Here is an 18,156-nt window from a genome sequence, read left to right as displayed (position 1 = left end):
GAACCCATGCACCCGGTGGTTTCCCGCGTCTTTCCCCCGTCGTTTTACTCTCTCGCCTTTCTCGCGGTTAGCCGCAGCCCCTCGCATCGCCCCTGCAACTTTTTCTCGCCCCGCGCTCGGAAAGATGAAACCACGAGATCAAGGCTCTCTCTGATCTCTCGCCTCGTCTGCAGCTTTCCCTCCTTTCCGCATCTGTAGGTCTCTCCTCACTTCAGCCCTGCCCTTCTCTCTCTCTTCGCTCAACCATGGCCTCGTTCGTCGACTCTCCGGGCCTTATCGGCGGGGTAACTGCCCCGGCCCTGGGCACCTTCCCTTCTCCAGTCCTGTCTCCTTCTCTCTCTTCTTCCTGTCGTTGTATCTCCTCTTCGTCTTCCTCCTCAGGACTTGATCTCCGACTTGATTCCGAGCGACGCCGAGCGCCGATAGACGCCGCATGCACAGGCGACGGCATGCAGACTAAGACAGGCGGGACAGACAGAAGAACGCGATTCTCTGCGGGCGTTGCGGCGCTCCATGTAGGCCAAACAGAAGACTGCACGACCGGCGCTTCGCCCCTTATCTCGGGTGATGCAGGCCGTCTCTCTTCTCCCTCTGCCAACCAGAGAGAGAAGACGCCTCGGCCCACGAGACAGTCCGCTCCTCGCTGGGAACACAGAGAGAAGGGAGACGCAGAGACAGGAGAAGACACCGCAGCAGGCGACGAGAACAAGGAGACGATAGAAGGCGTCTGGATTGCCCGAGGAATTGATGTACCGGATTTAAGTGCACATCTCACCTGGTAAGTCAACTCCGAAGGGACACTTCGCAAAAGGCCAACGACATCAACAAGCATACCTCTCTCTCTCTCTCTATATATATATATATATAGATATATAGCTATGTATATATAATTGTATATATGTATATATGTATATATACATGCAAGCCTCTGGCATGTGCATGTACGCATCGCACGTTTTACACACACGCCTGCGCCTGCAAATGGCATGGCTTTGGCGCGTGCCAATTTCTCTCCATCGGTCCTGTCTCTGCGCATGCAGTTCTTCCACACAATAGGGTGGTTCTCTCTCTCTGTCTCGCGTCTCAGCGTCTTCCGCGCGTCGACACTCGAGGTTTTCAACACGTCCCCGTCTGTCCAAATCCTCGCGGTCTCTGCGCCCGCCTCCGCTTCGCCTCTCACTGACCGAGTCCCTCTTGCCGACTCGCCATGCTGTCGAACCTCCGGCAACTCAAACGGCCCTTCTCACGCGCCGATCCAGCTCGAAATGCCCTCGCGTCAACGATCCCTCGCTCCAACCTTTCCGCTCCTGCTGCGCGTCCCGGTGCCCGCGCCGCTAGCCTCGCGAAAGCTGTTTGACGCCGGTGTCTTTTCCACGCCCTTCAGCACTTCTCAAGGCCAGCGTGGCTGCACCAGATGTGCGCCGCAGTCGCCGAATCGCAGGCTCGCCGGTCGTGAAAAGAAATCTTTCTTTCGATCCCTCGCGGCGTTTGCCTCGTCTCAGCCCTCGGCGTGGCGTGGGCTTTTCCCGCTTCGCTTCCCTTCGCTGTGTCACCGCCGGAAACAGCCCAGCCGCCCCGCCTTCGCCGTCTCCATCAAAAGACCCATCGACAAACGGGTCAGCCAGGAGAGGCGCGAACCTGCGCGACGACGTGCAGCCGGCAGATGGCCCCCAGGCGGCGTGAACGAAGCGCGACAAGAGTGGAGCCTCGGGGCTCACAGGGCGAGGGACTCGAGCCAAGAGACAGTTGTCGTCTTTGCGTTCGTGACCGCAGATCGACAGCTCCACCACGTCCGACTTCGCCTCCGGAGGGCGGGCGAGACGGGGGAAGACAGGCGGCTCTCCGGGGACCAGTCAAACGGAGACGAGGCCCCGGGCGACACGCGAAAGGCAGGCGTCTCGGTTGTCTGTGAGCTGCTAGACGTCGCGTCCGCGTCTCTGGATGTTGAACTGTCCCTCGGTTCCTCGTGGGGCGTGGGGGGCGCCAGTTCCCCGCTGCCTGCACGCGTCGACGCCTCGAGACGAGCGGGAAGTGGGCCAGGCGACGCCCATTCAACCCTCACCGCCAACAGCCACTTGTTTGTCGTCGATGACCGATCGCTGCTTCTCTCCTTCCCCGGCCTGGGCTGCTGGGGACTCCTCGTGATGGGCGCTTGCGAGGGCTCTGCGGGCGAAGCTGGGCAAGCTGCCGATCTCCACGAAGGCCTCGGGGACGGGCCAGAAAGTCGGAAGCGCCCTCGGCAGTCCCATGACGACTTCGAAGGCACAGAGGCCACGGAGCAACGCAGCCCTTGCGGCGCCCGGTCTGGAAAGAGGCGCCTTGACGCGGCGCTCGTGCGCGCTTCCGACCCAGAAGGCGAGATGGGCGAGATACGGCACGCCGACGGCGTTTCTCAAGCAGCAGGGGCGACTGCAGCCGCAGCCAGCGGAGCCCCAGAAGACGGGCGCGGGGCCGAGACCTTTGCATGCGCCTCTCGGCGCCCGCACAGGCAAGCTGTTTGGCTTCCCGCTCCCTTTTCTTTGCCTCCTCCGCGAGTCGCTTCTGCGCACAGCCGTCCCCACGGGGAGGCAGGGGTCTTCAGTCTCTTTGCGCCTTTCCGCGCGCTTCCTTTCTGCTCACCAGCCGACGCCTCAAAACGTGGAGGCCGCGAAGACAACCTCTGTCGTGGCAGCTCCGTCTCGGAATCAGGGCGCGGACTAGAGAAGAACGTGGCGGACACGAGACGCATCTGGGCGCGTGCGACGTTTGTGGCCCGGCTGGCGCCATCCAGCGCCGGGTTCGAGGGCTGGCTGGGCGGCGGGCGACTCGCACAGCATCAGGGGGGGAAACGAGAAGTGGGTAAATGGTGTCTCTTTCGGAGGCGAAGCAGGGACGAAACGAAGGCTCCGAGTCCGCTTCTCCCTTTGCCATCTTGCGGCTTTGAGCCGAGTCTTGAGGCGTCTGCGTGCGCCACCATTTTTGTGGTGACTTGCGGCCCCGTGGGTCACCAGACGGGGAGGGCGGGCGACGAAGGCGAGAGCTTGGACGGGGCAAAGACGTGCGAAGAATGCCGGGGCGGTGACGCGCCGGACGAAGACAGCCGTGCGCCTGACCTTGCAGGCGACGGGAGGAAAGGCGCACACATGCACCATTTGGGTTCGGAGGTCGAACACGGTCGTGCGCAACGTCTCTCTCCGTCGGCTCGTGCTTTTGACGGGCAGAGTGAAGAGAAAGAAGACGCGCCGTTTTCCCTTTCCGCCACCCTCGCGGAAATCTGTGTTTGGCAAATTGGCGTCTCTTGCACACTCGACTCTGTCCCCACACATTCACGCTCCGACTCGTCGCCCTTTTCTTCGGCCGGTGTGTCTCCTGGTCGCTCCTCATTTTCCCTGTTGGCGCGGCGTGTCCTGCGGCTCTCGCCTCCGGGCGACTATGCGACGTGCTTCGGCCACGGCCAGCCGGACGGGGACACCGCACAGCCAACTGGCTTCTCGCCAGGCTCTGCCGCGACCTCTCGGCGCTCCGTCTTCCCTGTGGAAACACTGCTGATTGCAGAGAACGCGCGCCTGGGAGCGAGGGAGGGCGAAGAGACAGAGGGTCTGGGAAACTCGGAACGCAGGTCGTGGATCGCCGTGGTAGACAGCCGGGGCCGTAGCCACCTGCTGGAATGGCGCGTGTGGGGCATCTGCCGGGCGGCGGAGACCACAGAGATGCAGGCAGACGCAGACGACCGCGAAGCGACGTTGGAGGAGGCTTCTGAGTCGTGCCTTGTGGGCACGGCCGGATGCGCCTTAACCTACGTCGAATGCATTTCCTTTTCTCACAGCGATGGTGCCAAAGCAGCAGGCGCATCGCAGGGTAGGCAAAGCGAAAATCGATGGCCAGTGGCAAGGAGGACGACTTGCGATGTGGGGCGTACACTCGCCGCTTCTCAAGCGCGGGAAGAAACAGAGGGACAGTGGCTGCTGACCGACACGCACCTGTGGCGACTTCCGTGGGGAAGCAGTGAAGAAGAGAGTTCTCGACAGGGACATGTGGTGGGAATGGGCCGTAGCGGTCGGGAGGGAACTTACGTGCATGCGTTTCCTCTCCCGTCTTCGGCGCCTTGGAGAAAGAACGCGTTTCCTTCCCTTTCGGCCTTCCGCATCCCCCTCGCGCACTCGCCCGCCCCGGAGCCGCCGAGCGGCGGTATCTGGAGTCCCCAGACGTGTCGCGCTCGCCTCGAACACCTCCTTGCGTCTTTGCGGTCGCTCCGGTCTCGCTCACTGGTCTCCTTGGGGGCGGCGCCGGACACGTCGGCTCCCGGGACAGTCTCTTCCCGGTGGCGGGCCGCGGCGGTTCTCCTGGCGTGGGTCGCAAGAGCCTTGGAGCCTTCAGACTCGTCTTTGGGCGGCTCGTCGTGTTCCGCCTCCTCGCTCTGTCAGTTCTTGCTGTGCGCCGAGCAGAGAGACCCGGGGCAAGCGCGCTGTGACCGGGCGCATCCCCACGACGTGGAGCAGATCCCGGAGTCTGTCTCTCTGAAGCGTCTTTTGTGGGGCGTCACCCTCCTCACGGTGCAGAGGGCCGACTCGTGTGCCTGCGGTCGTGCGTCGGGAAACTCGTCGCCTTCTCATTCGCCGTCTTCTCGTTCGCCTCCTCATTCTTGGTCACGGTCCCGTTCCGTTTCGCCACAGAGGCGAGAAGACAAGCGCGCTTTCCTCGCTGATCCGCTCCTGGCTGCTGTGACCGCGAGTATCGTGCTTTGCCGATTCTTGGTGGACACGCTGGATGCGGGTTCCTCCGCGCTCGCGCCGCTGTGCGCGTCGGTCGCTGGCGAGAACCGCGAAGGCTCGTGCAAATGGAAAAGGTCAAACGCCCAGCAACTGCGCTTCCTTGTGTCTGGGCGAGCTGAGGCGGGCGGCTTCTTTCTGGGCGCCTCGCGGGTCTGGTGGGAGGAGCTGGAGAGAGAAAAGAGGATTCTCGACTGTCGGGATAAAGGCGACGAAGGCTTGCTGGATACGGACAGAAAGGCTGGGATTGAGGCGGGTGGGGGAAGATGCCAAGCCGCGAAAGTGTGTTCTGCTCCGGAGGGTACACAGACGGCGTGTGCGCTTCCGATGATCTTCTCGTATTCGTCGCTTCCCGCCTTTGTCGTCCAAAACTCGTCCACTTGCCGTGAAGCCTCGCCTTCGACTTCTTCGTTTCTCTCCCCCCTCGGGCCCCTCGCGGCTTCGCTGTCCCTGCTTCGTCCAGCGACGTCTCTACCAGAATCGATTCTTCTCCAACTCGCCTCTCTGGCGCGTGCGGTTGGAGAGGACGCGCATGCACTCGGTCTCGAGAGCGCAGAACTCACCGACGAAAACGGATACCGAGGGTTCTCACCAGACATCGAAGCAGCGTGTGGTGTAGAACGAGGCTACGAAAGCGAGGCGGAGACGCCTCAGCCGGAGGGCGACAGCGGGGAACCAGAGGGAGGGAGCAGGATCCCAGATGAAGCCACACTCGCTGAATGTTTTTTCTTGCTGCATGCGCAGCCCGAACCCTCCGGGAAACCCGGTCCAGTCCAGAAGCGCGTGGCGCGTCGCTCTTCGTCCCCGTCCTCACGGGGCGGCGTCTCGGTGCGGCCTACGCGCCGTCGGAAGGCTGGGCTGCAGGCTGCGCGTGAAAGCCGCGACGCTTCCGAGAGCGAAAACGATGGCGAGGAGAACGGGGCTGTGCGAAGCACCAGCAGATTAAGACTGCCAGTGACTGAAGCGAGAGAGCGCGCGGCAACAGAGAGACTCAACCCTCCCGAGTGCTCAGTCGCCTCGGCAGCTGTCCACGCTCGTCAAATTCTGTTTCCGGTTGACGATGCGCGGAAGGCTACAGATCAAATTCGACACGAGACAGTCGGCGACGAGCTCCATGTGACGGGCCGTGACCACGAGGAAGCGAATGAAGAGAACCCGGTGGTTTTGGAAGCTTGGCATCTGTCTGCTCTCCAGCGTTTTTTTCTTCGGTGCATGCAGCGCGAAACGGGCGGGATATCGCCTCTCACACGAGACACGCATGCGACGTGGCCTAGAAGCATCCTCATACGCGAGGTCCCTGAAACGGCGTTTTCTGTTTTCCGTGGCCTGGCGCGAGAAGACCGGGCTCGGACTGGAGGGGGGAGCAGAGAAGGGGGAACAGACCGCCAGAGAGGCCACCCAGGCGCGCAGAGTGAAGGAGAGATCGAGCGAACCATTGAAACTCTCCTTCGCCTCTCGTCTGCGCCTTCCTGGCGCATTCTGCTCGCCGGGTGTCTCCGACTCGAAGCTTCCCTCGCCCTCGCACGTGTCGTGGAGAGTTGGAGCAACAGCCAAAAGGGAAAGACAGAAGGCAGCCGAGAAGAACGTGAAGTGGACGCCGATGACAGCGCCACAGAAGACGAATGGCTTATCCATGATCTGTGGGTGCCAAGATTAGACGACGTTGAGAGCCTTCTTCGCCGCGTTCTAGGCAGAGGGGAAAGCGGGACGAGTCAGCGGGAGACGCCCAGCAGCAACACAAGGAAAGGCGCCGAAGACGGCCAGAAAAGCACGAAAGACAGGAACCGCCAGAATCGTGGACAAACCCGGTGTGCTCTTTTCAGCACTTGCTCCTCCGTTACATCGGCACTGCGCCTGCTGAAGTCCGATACAAGGTAAGGACGTGAGACACAGGGCTTCCATCGTAAAACCCGCCCGCTTCAATTCTTGGTCTAGCGGGTCCCACGGATATTCGTTTTTCTGTCTCCATACAAATAGTGGATTCTCTTCTTGTGGGTCGATTCTTCTATTCCAGCCCCCCCCCCCCCCTGCCCCCGAGGCTTTGTTATCGTAGGCGCCTTGCCAGCCTCGTGGTGTCTCCTCTTCCACAGGTCGCATTCGTCCGTTTGTCGAGTTTGCGTCTGTTGCGCTTTTCAGCCTGCTCGACGTCCCCTCAACTGCCGAGGGAGAGTCTCCTCTCGACGCCTTTCTGGTCTTCAGAAGTCGTGTGAATCGCTTGGTTGACGCTCTGCTCTCGCCGCTTCTTCGCCAGTCTCCTTCTCGCGGGCATCTCGCCCCTCCGCTGCTTCCCCAGTCTCCGGCCCCCGGGTTGGACCTAGCGAGTGTAGCGCCGCCGCTCCCGTCGCTCTTTCCGCTCTCGTGGAGTGGCCAGGAACGCGCTGCTGTCTCCTCCCAGCAGGGCTGCTCCGACCGAGTGTTGCCGTCGCTCTACCGAAGTGGCGCAGCTCACATTCTCTCTTTTTCCCTCTTTCCGTCCTCTGTTCGAAAAGAACTCGGTTCGGCGTCGCCCTCCGGTCCGTCGCCAGCCTCGTCCCTCGACGCCTGCCTGTCTCTCCTCCCGTTCGCGAGCGTGGGTGGGCATTGCTGGGGGCGATCGGCCCTACCTGTTCGACGGGGGCTGCCGAGCGGCGAGGCCGTCGCGCTGCCTCCCAGGGGACCACGAGAGGCGCCGGGACATGCGAGGCAACACGCGTGCGCCGCGACGACCTCGGAGGGGCTGCTGGACAACCCGCCGTTCGCCAGCCGTCTGGAGGAGCTGCTGTCGCCGCGTGGGGACTCGGGGCGCGCGGCGCCGTCTCAGGCTCGGAGCGGACGCAGCCACGCTGCCGAGTACCAAGATGCTATCTTCTCTGCCTTCTCCCGCCTCGGAGCACGCGTGGTGGGCCCTGCGCTCGGCAGCGCCGTCGTCGGTTCCTACTTTCTTCTCGCGGCTCTCGCAGCCAGCACGGACTGGGCGATTGCGGCCGTCCTCGCTGCGTCGGGGACTCCCGTGGACATCGGCACGGCCGGAGCCCTCGAGCAGAACGAAAGGTTTCGCCTCGCCGTTCGCCTTTCGCTCGATCCCTGTCGCTCTCCCGCGTCGTCCTGGGACCCGCACCTGGCCACCGGCGATGGTAGGGACTGCAGTCCCGAGTCACAGGCTCAGGGAAGGCAACAGAGACACATCTGCAGCCCGCACCCTGCTCTCGAGAGAAAGAACGCCTTTTCTCTGGAAGCGGACCCCCAAGCCTGGAGGTCGGCTCTGCGCGGCGACGCTTCCCGCTCTTCCTCTCCTACCTCGTGCGTCTCGTTGGGTGTCTCTGGTGGCCTGGAGTCCCGGCGAGCGGTGCACGGCCCTGCGACGTCCGAGGACGCCGATGGAGACACCCGCGGTCGCACCGGAGACAGTGAGCGAGCCCAGCGAAGACGGCCGCGAAGCGATGCGTCGCCCGGCGGCTTCTTCTCCCCCCGCTCGTATGGCTCCTCGTCGCCCGCAGGCAGAGCTGAAACCTCGCCAGGCGCTGGAGCGGCGGCGAACCAGTCCCTGCACGCGCTTCAGACAAGCATCGACGGCTCAGTAAGTAGCGAAGCGTGATTCAGAGAAGCTTTCTGTCGCTCCTGGCGCATGCCTTGAGGGCAGTTTTGTCGTTGGTTTTCATGTTGCTTCACAGGCCGCGCCGCGGTCTTGAACGGAGCTCTAGGGTTCAAACCGTTTTCGTCCTTCGGATACAAACATAGGCCTTCGTAGATGTGAAGATATGTCTGTGCGTCCACGCTTGTAGGCGACGGTCATATATGCCTTTTGTGTGGCTCTTCGCTTCTTTCCGACTGTGGTCTCTTCGTTTCGTCCATGCGCTCCCCTTCCGTCTGTCAACATCAGTCTTTTAAATATCTCGCTCTCGTTTTCCCCGTGTATGCAGCTCCACGTCTACGCGGGTCTAGTCGCTGCGTTTCGCCTCCGTCCTCATGCGCGCTGGCCGTCTTCTCCAGCCGACGCGTTTTTGTCGCTTGGCTGTACATCGGCTGCTCGCCGTTGTGCGCCCGCAACGCGTTGTGCGTCTGCTTCACAGTGCGCGTTTCCTCCTGCCTTCTCTCCCGCGTTCCCTCTCCTGCTTCTGCACGTTTGGCGCGCGGGCCACGCGGCGGCTCTCCGGGCCACTATGCGGCGCAGAGAGAGAACCGAGAGCGCGAGAGACAGAGCGAAGAAGTGGGGAAACGACGAGAGAGAGGAAGGCGCAGAGGACTCCGAGCTCTCATTCGGTTCACGTTGTGCAGCCGACCCGACAGAGACCAAAACATCCTCTCCCCGCGCAGATGCAGCTGACACCTCTTCGTTCCTCGCCTTCTTCCTTCGCGCGCTTTGCCAGCATACCTTGCCGTCGACGCTTCTCGCGAGAGCCGAGGTAACCTTCGCTGGCGATATTTCTGGTCTGGCCGTGTTTCCACCTCGTTGCATATGTTTCGTCGGTGGATGTGTGTTTTTGCCTGTCTCTGGGCGTTTGCGGGATCCCTTCTGGTTTCATTGTTCGTTCGCATTTCCCTGCCCGTTTGCTGCCACTCGCCTGGTTCCTGCGCGGTGTGGGAACAGCTCGCAGCTGCGACCGCACCGGTTTTTGCTGGCAGATCGCGAATCCACTCGACTGCCCAGTGGCGGAACGATGTAGGCGAGCTTCGCTCTCGCGCCTGCTCGCCCGTGCCTTCGTCTGGGCGTCTCGTCGCGTCTGCCTTTTCGCCCTATCCTCTGCGCTTCGAGTGCCCGTTGCTTCCTGACCATTTCGTCTCCTCGCGCCGTGCGATGCCTGCTTCGCTGTCTGTGTCTGTTTCCTTGGCTTTGCGTCGCTTCTTACACGTTTTCGTGGTGTCCGCCGTTTCCTCGTTTTCATCCTTGTCTCTATTTCTTCTCTGCGTTCTCTCCTCTCCTACGCCTGCAGGCATCTGAGACCCTCGCCTCGGTTCTCGCGCAGTCCCCTCTCGCTGAGCATCGGGTGGCAGCCCATGCTTTGCAGATCTGGGTACTGCTGACGAGTGTATCTCTCTTCGCGCACCCCTCCGCTTCGCCGTCTCCCTCGTTCGCCCTTTCGCCTCCTGTTTTCTTCCTCCTCTTGGGACGCGCAGCATCTGAGGTGCACAGCCATGCTCTCGGCGCTGTGCTCGAGACAGGCCAATCCTTCTCGCTTCTCCAGAAAACCGCCTCAACTCTCTGCGCAGCCCCTTCTGCCGCTGCCTCCGCGTCTCTCCTACGCCCCTTCCTTCGCGTCCTTTCTCCCTGCTCGCCCTCAAAAACACGCCATCTCGGCCATGCGACAGCGAGCGCAGCCCGCTCCGAAACGGAACAGGACAGCGTGGACGAAGAAGAGCGCTTCCTGGCTAGATGTTGTGTGAGTGTTTTGAGGAATGGCGAGAACCAGCGTCCACCAGCCGCCGACGACAGGTTTCTCGTGAAGAGTCTCGAGGCGCTTCTCCTTCTGCGCCTGTCTCGGCATTTCGACGCGTTTTTCCCGTTTTCCGCCACGCCATCTCTCGCTGCCTCCCCTACAGCGTCACCGCCTCCTTTGCTTCTTCCTTCACGCTTCCACAACCCCACCGCCACGTCGTGGTCCGTTTCAGAGACTCCAGGCAGCCCCCGCGGACGCGACGCGTTTCACGTGCCAGGCTCTTGTTCTTCCCTCTTTCCCTGTTCCTCAGCGTTTGTCGCTCAGTGCAGGGCGTCTTCCGCCGTCGCCACACGGAGTTCGCCGTCTCTCAAAGCTCTGGTTCTCCAGTCGGCAGCAAGAGCAGCTGCAGAGGCCAGAGAATCTCTTCTTCTCCCCCGCAACCCTGACTCCCTGATCTCGCCAATTTGTTCCCGGGACGCGTCGCCAACTCGCTCTCCGGGGCCTGTCCAGAACGTCGCAGCGGCCTTCGAGGGCGAAGTGTGGAACCAACTCTTTCTCGCCTACGTTGCCTGCGGCCAGCTCTTCGGGGCCTTGGAAATCCTTCCCCGTTTGTCTTCTGAGCGCAAGGAGACGGGCGTGCTGGCGATCCTCGCCTTCGTCATTCGGGCGCGGCTTCGAAGAGGCGACCCGCAGAGAGACGAAACGGAGGACGAGGCCGATGGGGCAGCGCCTGTGGAAGACGAGACGAAACAGCGCAGGGAGAGGAGCAGGCGCGGATCGTGGGAAGCAGGTGGGGCGGTCTCCCCAGGCAAAGAGGATGGCAATCGAACCGAGCCGGGAAACCCGGCGAGGGATCGGCAGCGCTCACTCGCGCCGGCCTCAGCCTTCGTCGAAAAGAAAGCCGAAGTAGAAGCACTTGCCGACTTTTCTCTCGAGACTCTCAGGCGCGCATGCACGAAACGCCTCAATCTGTTCATCGATCAGATTCTCTTCAGGGCCGCTCTGGCGACGCATGCAGCGACGGGGCCCGCCCGGGAGGCTTACGAGGTAGGCTCAGAGACAGACAAATAGGGTGGCTGGTGGGACCGGGAGCGCAGCCGCTTCCTGGACGCGACGGCGAACAAGGGGAAGGCATGGGCGGAACATTTGTGGAGAGCAGACCGCGGGTTTCTGTCCGCTCACAGGAAAGTCAGATGCCCCTATCTACCTGTCCCTAGCTGGCCGCGCAGGTCAGAGCGCGAGAGCGATCCGCGAAATACCCAGTTTAAAGAACGCGCAGATAGCGCCCAGACATGGCAGAACTGCATACCCGAAACACTGCTCCTGGTGTGCCTCCTAAATAGAACAACGCCAAGGGCGGATAGACCGCGAGCGGCACGACAGCCGAGCGAAAGAAAGCATGGAGCGCGAAGCGCACGGAAGCAGGAGACTGGAGACGACATGCAAAAGTGTATTGACACTTGGGGGAAGAAACTCCTGTCGCTTTCTTCTCGGCTGGCGCCCGCTGTCGCGTCCCGCCATCTATTGTATACCGTCCAGAACTTGTCTGCCCGTTTCTCAGCTTCTCAAACAAGATCTTTTGGCCTCGTCTCGGTTCGAAGACGCGGTGCGGCTCGCCTTCCTTCACGCGGCATCCATTCGGTGAGTTTGCTCTGCCCAGGTCTCCTCTATGTCTTTGCGATCGTTTGCCGCTGTCTCTGTTTCGAGTGTTTTTTTCGCTGGCGAGGGCGCTCGCCTCCCACCCCTGTTGAGCCTTCGCCGCGGAGACCGGTCGTAGTTCGTGGGACCCTCTCGCGTCTGCTTAAAGAGCGAAACAGCCGGGAGGACGCCAGAAGCGGTGGCAGCCACTGCCGCGCACTCTCACACACACGCACAGCGAACGGGTGTGTTTTTCTTCTTGCCGAAGAAACACGAGAACCGTCGCGAACGAAGCGTGCGTGACAACGACATGCCGCCCTCGGTTTGTGCATGCGCACATATGTGTCATTCACACTCGACAACCGTCGGGAAAACAGGCAGCACACAAAGACAACCTGTCTCTGCCTCTCTTGCAGCCTTTTGCATGCTCTTGTGTGCGTCGTGTTCCTTTTGGTTCCGCAGAGCGTCGTGTGCTTCCCCCGTCTCGGCGCCCGCCGTCCGAACTCCGTGCCCCTCTTCTTTCCTTTCCTTCTTCTCTTCTTTCCCGGGGTCGTCTCCCCACAGCCCCCTGTCTCCTTTGTGTGGGGCTGGCGAGGCCCCGACATTCAACGCGGTGTTTGGGTATCTCTACGGGGGCGCGGCATCGTCTCCGGGGCTAGCGAGGCTCTCAGACGCCCACCTTCACAGTGTGACGGGTCACCGAGGAAGGGGTGCCTTCGCCTCGGGCGCCGCCGCCGTGCCCGCCGCGCTCTCCTCTGCATGCGCGAAAGAGGACGCCGTGGCAGTTGCAGAGCTCGACTTCCCTTCCTGGACCCTCCTGGGGCTTGGCGAGCTGCAGCGCCTGATGGAGACCGGCACCGAGGGCGAGGACGGAGACGCGCCTGGGAGAGAGGCAGGCGACGTGAGGCAGGGGAAGCCACGGCAGGGGTACAGGCGAGGCCGGGTGGACGCTGAGACAGCCGGGACACGGCGGAGAAGCGAGCGAGAGAGAGCGGGGAGAGACAGTGAGACAGGGCGAGGAGAGAGGACGAGGAGTGACACGCGGCACCAATGCGACGGCAGAGAGGAGGCAGAGAGCCAGCAAGGCGCACGCTCAGAAGCCAACTCGCTATCGGCCCAGCATGCGCGTCTGTCTCGTGTCGCTGGACGCTTTCTCCGAGTAAGAGAACACGGAAAGGCACCAGAAAAACTTGATTCCCTAGCAGTGACGTTCCTCGTCTGTTTCGCGTTTCTCACGCTCCCGTTTCACCGTCTCCGCTTCCTGTGTGGTCTCCTCCCTCCATCCTTTCTTCTGGTCTTCTTGTTGTTCGTTTCGAGGAGCCTCGGTCTCCACCTTTCTCTCCTCTTTCCCGTCTTCTCGCTTTTCGGCGAACCGTCCACCTCTGCCCTCGCGGTGTGTGGTGCGAGCTCTCAAAGCCCTCTCCCCGCTCCGGCTACTGGTCGCCGCCGCCGCCCGGAAGCGGAGCATCCACAGACCTGCACTTCTCGTTTGTGTTTGGATTGTCGTTGCGCTTTTTTCCGTCGTCGCCGTCTGCCTTGTCCCTTCGTGTCGTCGCCCGATGTGCACACGTGAACTTCGGCGCTGGTCCCCTCTCTTTTTTTCATGTGTCTGCGTCTGTGTGCCTTAGACTTGCGCCGGGACGGAGCGCGCGTCTCTCGCTGGATCATGCTTTTTGTTTTCGCGGCAAGGCGCAGAAATCCAACGGCCTCACAAACTTCAGAGCCGAGCCGCATCCGGGAATCGAGCGACCGTCGCGCGTTCTCATTCCACCTTCTCCGAGCGCGTGTTTGATCCGGCAGTGTCCCTGGAGGCCGTGCTCGAGGACCTTACGTTGTGCAGCAACTTGTTGTGCTGCTTGTCGTCTTCGTTTCTGTTTCTTCCTCCCGTGCTTCCGTCGCTTTTTCTTCCCCTCACGCCTTCTCTCTCGGGCTCGACGGCCGACTCCGTCGGCGACGTGTGTGTACTGGTTGCGCCTAACCCGCACGAAGCCGGCGAGGGCGAAGACATGACAGATGACGAGAGCACGCCCGTGAACCTTGACCAGTTTGCGTCACCCCTCCCCGACCTCTGGGCCTCCTCGCCTTCTTCGCGCGCATCCGCTCTGTCTGAAGCCTCGTTTCTCTCCGCGGCTCCATCCCCCGCTGCGGCGATGCATGCACGCGCCACCCCGGAGGGAGAGGAAACGGAAGAAAACAGGCGACGCAGCTCTTCCGCGAACCAGCCGCCCGCGTTCACTCAGCTTGTACCGGCGACGGCGACACTCCTGGTGGATGACGAGGGATCCGCAGCTGCGGGGCGTCGAACCCAAGCACAGGCGCATGCATTTTCCACGACCTTCTTAAATAAACTTGTGGAACTGACCAGGTACGGCACCGTCACCTAAACTGCATGCAAGCGTGGGGTGGCGCCTGCCTTTTCTGCTCGGGGGATTTTTGGGAGGGGGGGGATGAGGTCACCTCTCTCGATCCCGTGTCTGGCAGAGGATGTGTGTCAGTCGCCGTACGGAACAAGGTGGTAAATGCCTTTTTGAAGCCGTCTACCTCTTTTCTCGTGCTTGCCTCTTCTTAAAAACAGAGTTCAAAACTGCCCGTCTCGCTTGAAACATGCCCCGCCCGTCGCACGCCCTGCATCCGCACATCGCTCTACCTGTGGATGCATATGCATATATATATATATATATATATATGTTTCTGTCTTTGCGCGTGTACATTCATCTTTCCTGTTTCGTTCCTTTGTCCTTTCCTTCGTCCTTGCCGGGCAGAATAACGTAGAGATCGGTGCATTTGAGTGCCTATCCAAAGTCCACATATGACGGTAAACCGACGAGATGTCTGGCGGCGGTTCGCTGGCACCACGGCTTCCCTTCCTGTTCGATGTGTTCCCGCTTTGTCCTTTCCTCTCTCTGCAGAGGACGCCTGCTGCTTCTCTCCCAGACGACAGACGCGGCCGAGGTCTTCAGCCACCAGCCCTGGAGCCTGGAGGGCGCAGAAGTCGTGGTACAACTGGTACGTTGGAAGGCGCAACGCGAACAGGAGCCGGCTTTCAAGTCCACACTCGGCACACCCGAGGTATCTGTCGTGTTTGTCCGGAACGCTTCCGGGAAAGGCACTGTCCGCGGCGCTGACTCTTCATTTCCCGTTCCTTGCTCCCGCCTCTCTTGGCGTCGTCCTTCCTCTCGCGCAGATGCTGCGTTTCCGGATTCTCGTTTCCGTTTATCTCCGAGTCACCTTTCCCCGGGGCATCTTCATCTCTGTTTCTTCTGCTTCTCACGCTTATGTGCCGTTTCGTGTCTTCGACTCCCTCGCGTGTGTTTCTTCCTTTTTATCCCCTCGTGTGTCGGGCCCTCCCCCTCTCCACGCTGTTTCGTCCTTCTCAGCGCTTCGCCACCCGTCTTCTCCTTCTCCCCCTTCTCCGTCCGTGCGGCTCTCCTCCCAGTTTAACCCCCCTCATCCGTTTCTCTATCTCGTGTGGCCTATCTCCATTCAGATTTCTTTCCAGAGCGTAACATATATATATATATATAGGACCGACTTTCATGCACGACGATAATTGCCCGACACGGTTCGCCCCCTTTTCGGGCCGCTTTCGTTTGCACGTTTTCTTTCTTGTCTTTTTGCGGTGTTGGGTTGCACCAGGGATTCGCGGGCCGCCTGGCCGACGCCGTCCAGCTCGCCAGTCATCTGGAGCTTGATCTCCTTCTGCCTTTCCTCTCCTTCGTGTGTTTTATTCTCCGGACCTACGTCATCGTAGTCGATCCGCTCGCGCCGGCTTCTTTCTCCTTTTCGTCTTCCCTGTCGCCTCCGTTCTCTGCGTTGTCTCCTCCGCCGTCGACACGGCGCGCCGCCGCGCTCTTTCCCCCCGGCGGCGAGTCGGCCGCGGGCGGGAGGAGCAGATTCCACTCGACCTCCTTGTCGGTGTCTTCCTTGCTCGCGGCGCATGCAGCCGAAGAGAGAAGGCGAGGGGAGCGAAGGCACATGGGGGGAAAGAAGCCTGCAGACCGCGTCTCGAATCGGCAGCGCGTCCGCGCAGATCTCGAAAACGAAGAAGCCGGGCAAGCGTTCGCCAGTGACGCCGACGCAGACCCCTTCCTCACGAGTGTGCACGGCGCCGAAGAAGAAACGACGGAAGAAGAGGCGCGGCGAGGAGCCTACTCGTGTTGGCTAGAACTGGTCAAACAGCTCCACCTTCGTTTCCTTCGAGTTGACAAACAGTTGCGTTCTCACCCCTGGCTGCAGCCGCTTTCACAACTTGGACGGGAAACCGCAGAGGCTGACGCAGCGCAGGGGGTGTTCGGCGAACCAGTGGCAGCCTTTCCCTTCCCCTGCGCGGACGGACCCTCGGAAAACGCGACGCTTGACCCCTTCACGCAGACAGCTCTCAGATTCACCGGCGGAAGGTCCCCGGCAAAAGTCGAGGAGGAGGGTGCGACTCGACGCCTGCATGCAAGTTTGCTGAGCGAGCTGCACACTGTCACGCGACAGTTCCCCCACGCGATCCCATCTTTTGTCGTAAGCCTTGATTAAACCAAATTCCCTCGCGGGCCGCGTCGCCGTGTTCTGCGAATGCTGGGCTCCAGCAGTGTCACCTTTCGTCTCCGCCGGCTTGTAACCCGCATGCTTTTGTCTCTCGCGTCTTCCCGGTGGTTCGCTCCTCCCGCGGAGTATTCGCCAGACGAGGGCCTCTGTCTCTGCGGGCGCCGTCGCTTATCCTTTTTTTTTGCTTTTCCCTTTTTTTCCAGTTTGAATACCTGCGAGCAGCCTCCCTGCCGAGCCACCCTGTGGAGGCTCTCGGGCAGTTGCTCAGAGACGACCGCCTCGGAGACGCCTTCAACCTCGTGAAGCATCACTCGCGCTTCCGGCTCCGGTCGCGTTCTTCCGTCTCTGCTGCGACGGACGGAACCTTGGCAGACTGGATCGCGTCGTTGCCGCCTACGGGGAGACCTGGCGCCTTCCGAATGACATTCCTCGCTCTGAGCTTCCCTCTCGTTCTTCAGGTAACACCCAACCCTTTCAGTCTGTTCTGCCTCGGCCGCGGTCCTAACTCGTCTCTGCTCTCTGCTCGGGCCCAGCCCCGTTTGCCTTTCCTTCGTCCCGCTCTTCTCTCTGCTGTCTCCCGCCTCGCTTCTGGAAACGGCCCGTGATTCGGTGAACGTGCGTCGTTCGCGTTTTCGCCCCTCCACTGTTTGTGCTCCCCGTTTGTCGTTTTTTTCCAGCTGCATGCGCGCCTCGAAGACATACGTATGCGGCCTTCCAGCGGCGGGGGCGCCGGCAATAACGCAGGGCGAGAAGACGAGAGCGAGACAGCTGCGAGACTTTTGCGGGAACTCGGACAAATTCTGGCTGACTATCAAAAGGTGCGGCTGCGTTTTTGAGTTGTGCCTCTCTGTCACAAAGAGGCCAGCTGCAGGGTGGGGAAATGCGTGTGGAGAGGCAGCGCGATCGAGTGTGTGAAGGCGTGCGTTGGAAGCCGTAGCGCTGCATGGCTCCGAGGCCGACCAGCCTGGAACCATTTTTTTCTGACTTGCTTCTTATGTAGGCACTCACCCTCGAGAGCTGTAGCAGTTAAATACGGTCGTTTCTCAAACGATCCGCAAAGAGTCTTGAGATGAATAGCGTGAAAAACACACACCCGTGTAGCGTCCAGACGCGGGTCGAGATGGACACACGGGGCGAGCAAGCGGAGAAGGTCTGGGAGAGATAGAGAAGCAGATCGCCTGTCTTGTTGCTTTGTAGAAGACTCGCTTCCTCGCTTTCCTACTTCATGTCGCCTATCGAACACTCCAGTTCTGTTTTTCACCTGCGCGCGCGCCTCGACTCGCCTTCTCACTGGCCTCTCGCGTGTCGGCTCTTTCGCTGCATCTGCCTGGCACGACGCGGCGATTCTCCGTTTTTCCCCTTTTGCTTTTTGCAGGCAGCGCGGATGGTGGACCGTGACGCTGCGTCACTCACTGCTCTGGCTCTGCGACCTCCCGTCGTCTCGGCTTCTCTCTCCTCTTCGGCGGCGTGTACCTCGTCGCGTGTCCTATGATCCCAAATCCTTGCACTTGCGACGCCGTGAGAAAGGCAACGGTTCTGGTGATCTGATGCCGTTGGCGTTCGCGGTCTCTTAATCCGTGTTCGCAGGATTTTCTTTTTCTTCCCTTTTTGGGGGGCTGCGTCTTCGCAGTACAGCGGCTCCGCTGCCCTCTCCGCAAGGCTCCAGTCGTTTCCGCTGCGTCTCCTTCGCCTCTGCGGGTGACGCTCCTCTCTTTCGTTTTTTGGGGGATTTCACAGGTTTGTCTTTGCTCGCTTGTCTTCACCTTGGCCCATGTTAGGCTCTTTTTGTCTCGTGGATTCCGGAACGTTTCGAGTTTTTTCAAACGCTCTGTCTCTTCGCTCCCGTCTCGCGGCCCGCCTTTCAGTTTCGCCACTCGGCT

At 61.1% G+C, this 18,156-nt stretch overlaps 1 protein-coding gene across 1 annotated transcript; it reads left to right on the top strand.

Moving 5' to 3' along the window:
- Window positions 1-245: 245 nt before the first annotated feature.
- Window positions 246-17,768, top strand: NCLIV_051750 (conserved hypothetical protein; the record flags this gene model as incomplete). The annotated part of the gene is made up of 13 exons (XM_003884728.1): window positions 246-778; window positions 1,088-6,622; window positions 6,885-8,304; window positions 8,798-9,130; window positions 9,659-11,149; window positions 11,664-11,743; window positions 12,203-12,641; window positions 13,369-14,105; window positions 14,650-14,746; window positions 15,377-16,249; window positions 16,480-16,734; window positions 16,954-17,094; window positions 17,652-17,768. 13 exons carry the CDS (start codon window positions 246-248, stop codon window positions 17,766-17,768), a joined length of 12,051 nt encoding a protein of 4,016 aa, XP_003884777.1.
- Between the last annotated feature and the right edge of the window lie 388 nt (window positions 17,769-18,156).

The sequence above is a fragment of the Neospora caninum genome, chromosome X, assembly GCF_000208865.1.
Source record: "Neospora caninum Liverpool complete genome, chromosome X".
NCBI lineage: Eukaryota > Apicomplexa > Conoidasida > Eucoccidiorida > Sarcocystidae > Neospora > Neospora caninum.
Note: the sequence above shows the minus strand (reverse complement) of the source record. Positions and strands in the feature narration are given on the sequence as shown.